The 5,898-nt window shown below is 43.0% G+C and overlaps 1 protein-coding gene across 8 annotated transcripts in view; it reads right to left on the reverse strand.

Moving 5' to 3' along the window:
* Nucleotides 1–2,967: 2,967 nt before the first annotated feature.
* Nucleotides 2,968–5,898, reverse strand: part of gbf1 (golgi brefeldin A resistant guanine nucleotide exchange factor 1) — a 102,703-nt gene continuing 99,772 nt past the window's right edge. For all 8 annotated transcript variants that reach the window (XM_080848840.1, XM_080848841.1, XM_080848846.1 and 5 more), the window contains one exon: nucleotides 2,968–5,337. In XM_080848840.1, coding sequence (XP_080704966.1) covers nucleotides 5,078–5,337 — 260 coding nt within the window. In that variant the 3' untranslated portion in view covers nucleotides 2,968–5,077. The remainder of the gene's footprint in view (nucleotides 5,338–5,898) is intronic.

Genomic DNA, 5,898 nt, shown 5'->3' on the forward strand with positions numbered 1-5,898 from the left:
CAACGCTGTCACAACCTGTCTGTTTTTTCATTGTTCTTTTTAATAAATGAGTGTTATCCCCCCCATGTATGAAATTCATCCAGCTGAGGTGGGGATGTAAAAACCAGAGGGGGGGTAAATCCCCACCATCCCCCCCGGCAAATCGCACCCTGGACCTACATGATGTTAATTAGGTGCAAGTCAGTGTTAGCATTCTGGAGTAACCTGTGTAGGCCAGTGTGGCATGGCCTCTAGAGAGAGATACCAAAAGGTTACCACAGTTCACAGGACTCACACATGGCAACAAGATCAAATGGGAAAAGTTGCCTTACTGTAACACAGGCCAATGGTTCCAGAGTTGGGCTGATTAGGCAATAAAAAATGTATATGATGAAAAGCTTCTGAAACATCCTTTCTTAACTACGATTTTTTTTAGATTTCTTAAAGGATTTGAAGTGGAGAGCCTGTGCTTTGCTTTAGCTACTTGTGTTTCTCATGTGATTCTCTCTTAACTACTGCAGAGGCCACCATCATCTTTGAGGTACCTGACTTTAGTCTCCTCAGTGCAAGAGTCTTAAGTCCTTCACTTGTGCTGCAGAATCTCACATGGAAAATCAAAGTTGAAAAAAAAGCAAATTTTCTCTCCCTCTTCCTGAATGTCAGTTCAGAGATCGACTGCAAGACCTGGTAAGCAATACCTGTACTGCCTGCCTCTGATGAAATGCCCATGGTGAATTATTACAGCTGGATTGGCATGCCAAACTTGAGTATACTCTTCCGTTAACTTAGGATGATTCTGATGTATACATACCTTACAATTAAAGGACATTAAAAGTCATATGCACATACAATACAATAGTGGAATATATTTTATAAAACCTGACAGATTTGGTTGGTCTGTTTATGATGTAACATCATGTAAGTCCAAGTGCAATAGACTTTCCATAGCTTTCTGTGTGGGACTGTGTCAGTGATGAATGAAGGTAGACTGAAATAATATTAGATTGCATTAGGAGGGTTATAATGTATTTCAAATGTGAATTGCTTGTCCAGAGGATGAGTTCTGATTTCACTGATGTATTTCACCTCTTTAAAATATGTTTTCTAGGTCATGTCAAGTTCAGACAATTCTGATGGTTATCAACCGTCAGAATAATAAGAACTCATTCAGTCGACGAGGAAACCACAGATTCTCTGCTGTGCAACCAAATGCTGGCTGGCACAAGTTCATGCCATGGGAAGTAAGTTTCAGTTTCAGAGGCCAGACTCCAAGGGTAGGCCCTTTCTTTGTGTCCTCCTACTGTCTTTATACCACATAGTCCAAAACTCATGGAAGGGATCATGTATTATCCGCTGGTCAGTATAGGAAAATAAAATCCTGACAAGACAAACAGTTTTGTCTTGAAGGGATTTATTTTCCAATACTGGCCCATGGACAACACATACATATCAGACCTCCCAATGCTGGGTTGGCCCATTCAATTCAATTTTAGCCACAGTCTGAGGAGCCCTACAATAAAGAGTTATATTTTTGTTGAATTACTTACTGGAACCTGCTGCGTCCTTGAGCATGCACCTAATGGACCCTCAGTAGGGGTGGGGCTTTGAGCTTGAGTTCACACACACACAAACACACAAATTTATATCTTAGTTACTGACCAATTTTCCATCTTTTGAGTGTTTATGTTTAACAAGCCAGGAAAGTAGCTGGCATGTTACATGTATCTTTTACTTCATGTAAGTTTAAATGTATGTTACTAATCATGTCAATTTTACACATTTTCAGGACTTAATGAATCCAGCAAAGGGATTTGTGAAAGATGACAAAGTTTCCATCATGGTCAAAATCCAGGCTGATGAGGGTTAGCACGTATCGACTTAAATCAGATATTACAACAGCAATAATAAACAAACATAGTATCAACATAGTATAGATATAACAGCAGCAATCGTAAACCAACATAGGGGGTACTAGATGGTGGAATAATTGTCCTGGTTTTTATTCAAGAATTCTCTTAAAAAGCTACTCTCCGCTGCAGTTTCATTTTCACCTTCCCTACCTCCAGCCCCTTCTAGTCTGCCTACTAGTAATAAGGCCTTCCTGTTTGAGAAAATGTGCATTGCCAGGATGGATTAATATAATTACACAATACGATATATTTGATTCCTTCAATTAAAAAAGAAATGGACACTAGAAATGACATTGTCTCAGCCCTGTGACAATTTTGAAGAGGAATAAACCATTCCTAACGAAGACTTGCCAGAGAGGTTGGCCTCAGTCTTACTCAGGATGCCCAGAAGGACGCTTTAAGAGACTCACCTGGAAGAGAAGTGGGCAACCTTCCGTCTCATCGCAGAGGGCTGAGTGGAGCAACATGTGATCAGTCTCATCCAGGGCATACCTGGGCAGCTGGTGAAATGTTCAATGCTTGTATGTTTGAATCATTTGATTAAATGGGGGATATAAAGTTATCTGGTGTAACACCATCCACCACTCAGCAGCCTGGACGGATGTCTAATTCAACAGCAGTGATGTTTCTTTCCATGTGAGATTCAACAGCAGTGATGATCCTTTCCATGTGAGATTAAACAGCAGTGATGATCCTTTCTATGTGAGATTCAACAGCAGTGATGATTCATTCCATCATGTGAGTTTAAACAGCAGTGATGATTCATTCCATATGAGTTTAAACAGCAGTGATGTTTCAGGCTGTTTACTTCATGCCTTGCTACTAGCACAGACTCTCAGGTCACTAACAGAATACCTGTGATGCAGGTGAAGGCAGCAGATCTATTCTTCCTTTATCTGTACCACGTCACTTTTCTGCAAAAGGGTTGTGTAATAACCATCACTTAACTGTATTAGTAACTTTAGGCAGAAGAAGAAAGGTTGTTGCTTAGGAGTGACTACTATTTAGTGTTTGACTGCGTTACAGTGAATGAATCAGACATCAGACATGCGTGTTCTTTACCTTATATTTATTACATGATAAAAAGTACATGACCATTTATTTATATATACACAATATTTCCAGGTTTAGCTCAGAATTAGTTCTCGATTTCGGCTAAGATTGCAGTACAACAGACGGAACTGAGCTTACGCAGAGGGAACTGCTAGAAACCGGGAGAGACACAGGAACTAGGTTCTCTGGGAGAACCACAGGTGACCCGGCCTCTTTTCTCCAGTCCTGCGTTCCCTCTGTGGATCCGGTCTAAATAAACACATCCTTTACGAAAGATTCAAAGCAGCCTTTCCCTCCCTCTCTCTCTGCTGATGTGCATATGTGTGAAAGAGAGAGAGAAGGGAGGGCCGTTGCCTTCAAATGTAGCGTTGTGGTGTGTGTATATAAGTGTGTGTGTGTCTATGTGTGTGTTTACTGGGGAGACTGCTGTAAGGCTACTGGCGTGTGGGGTCCAACAGGCTTGAAACGCCACGTTGAGGGAGATTCTCTGGGCAGCCCAGGAGGATTTCACACTGACGTTGGTCTACGGAGGGTCTCCTCTCTTAACTTCCAGCTCACACGGCCATCTCCTACAAAACATGGCTTTCGCCAGCTAGTTTTAGTGTTGTTTTTCACAGAAAAAAAAAGGTGGCGGGGAGTTGTGGAGTACCAAATGTGAACGCTTCTCAATTTTTTCTCAAACTGTGTAGTTGATATGATCAGTCTCGCAAAAAATTTGTGACAATTTACTTCACTGACAAAAACACTAGGATTGGATCCTGGCCAATCTGCCTGCAGCCTTAAGTCACGCTATGAGAAAGTCGAACCAGCTTTGTCCTGTGACTATGGCCATGGAGGACAGAGAGTCCATGTTCTCCTCCAGAGTGACGTGATGGTCTCAGGACTGGTACAAGACCGGTACCGTGGTAGATCACATCGACATGCCACACAACCACTCATATTACACACAACACAACTCCTTTAAGTAATCTCTTTAAGACGTGGAAATCATTTCCAAAATAATATAAATGACAATAATACAATTAAAAACCTGACTCTGGAATTCAAAGGCTGGATCAGCTATTAGCGACACCCTTTCCTACCCTATAACCCCCTCCCTGCCACGACTAACCACTCCCCACCTGTGGAGGAACGTTCTAGAATGGCTGCTGCATCATAATAAAAGCTCCGTGGTCAGGTCACATGCGTAGAGCGTTGAGAACTCTAAAGCTGCTGTATTCTCCAATACACCATCCCCTTTCCATTCGGGGAAGGGTTGTTACTACACTTGACAGACTCGTGAAACATGGCCGCTCCACCATCAACAGGTTACAGCTCAGTGGCGTGCCCAGAAGGACGTCTCCAATGCACTCATCTAATTAACTCTTTGGATTTCCCTGAAGGATTTTACGTAGTTGTCCTCTATTTCATATTAAAATATAATGATGTGTGTGTGTGTGTGTGAGAGTGTGTGTGTGTGTGGGTTAATGAAAAAATACCTGCCTCTGACTGCTGCTCCATATTAGCTGGTAGTGCGCCCCCTGCTGTAGAGACTAGAGTTAAATTGTACACTAACATGCAGTACCTAATCTGACTGAGTGGCTCGCTTCAGTCCTGTTTAAGCCCTGACATGTGTGTGTGTGTGTGTGTGTGTGTGTGTGTGTGTGTGTGTGTGTGTGTGTGTGTGTGTGTGTGTGTGTGTGTGTGTGTGTGTGTGTGTGTGGCCAGCGCAGGGGTCTGTGTGAATCGGCCGTTGTTAGTAAGAGGTCTACACAGACAGTTGGCTCTGTCCTGCACCGGGTCATGGGTCCAGGCTGCTCCTTCAGGCTCTAGCTTAAGGAAGGAGAATCTACGTAATAATAACAATAATAAATATCTGAGTTTGAGAGGGAGAGACTAGAACCCAGGAGAACACAGCCAGACCGCAGCTACACCCGACAGTGCTCCAGAACTGCTGCTTTTAAAGAAAGTGTGTGTGTGTGTGTTATCAGTTTTTAAAGTGTATTTTTCTGTATATGGTGACCATGCTGCCAGTTACGATTCATTCGGTCACAGGCCCCTTTGTGAAGTCATTTCCTTCTGAGTGATTATGTCATTTCCTCTCCAGCACTGATGGTATGGGGGGAAAGGGGGTGGAGGAGTGGGGCGGGGGCGTGTTACTTGACCTCTGTGGGGTCGGCAGTGACAGAAGGTCGCGGGGTGGAAAGAAGGGGAACAGGAGAGGAGGCCTCGATGAGGGCGGGGTTTAGGATGATTGGCAGGGACATGGGCGGCCCGCCGACCTGTAGGGGCGAGGCCAGAGGCTGCAGGATGAGAGGTGATTGGCAGAGAGACGGGGGCGACTCAGAGGGGGCCATCTTCACTGGGGTGGACATCGGAGGGGTGGAGGGGGGCACAGGGGACGATCTGTCTGTGCCTGAGGAGGAGAAAGACAAAAAAGAACAGGTAAGGGTTGAGAATAAACACAAAAAACAAGAAGCTCGGTAAGAAAACTGCCCATTTGAACAGCCTCTTTACTTAGACGATAGCAAGGTCAGGGTGTGACAGCAGGTGATATGAAAGCACTACTGAAGCCGTTTAAGTTATTCCAGCAAACTTTCCAAATTAGAATTTCACACAGACAGTTCAAGTTAATTAGGTATCCTTACCTAATTAGATTTTAATTTTAAGCATTTTAAGCAAGTAAAGAATTCTAAGCAAATGCCTATTTGTTAACACACCACTTGCAACAAGTGAATGAAGCTGAATTTTTCCTGCAATTCTAATGGCAATTTAGCAAAGATAAATATAACAGCTGGTGATATAAAGCACATCTTCCCAGAGAGGTGCAAATGCCTTTTGAAGTTAATTAAGTAAACTTACCAAATTACTAATGACATTTTTACAATTTGGAGGAAACTATCTCTTTGCTTCTATCTCACTTCCATCTTGTATTGAATAAAAGCACCTTCCAGATGACTGTGATGGTAATTAACAT

Source organism: Sprattus sprattus (genome assembly GCF_963457725.1).
Source record: "Sprattus sprattus genome assembly, chromosome: 12".
NCBI lineage: Eukaryota > Metazoa > Chordata > Actinopteri > Clupeiformes > Clupeidae > Sprattus > Sprattus sprattus.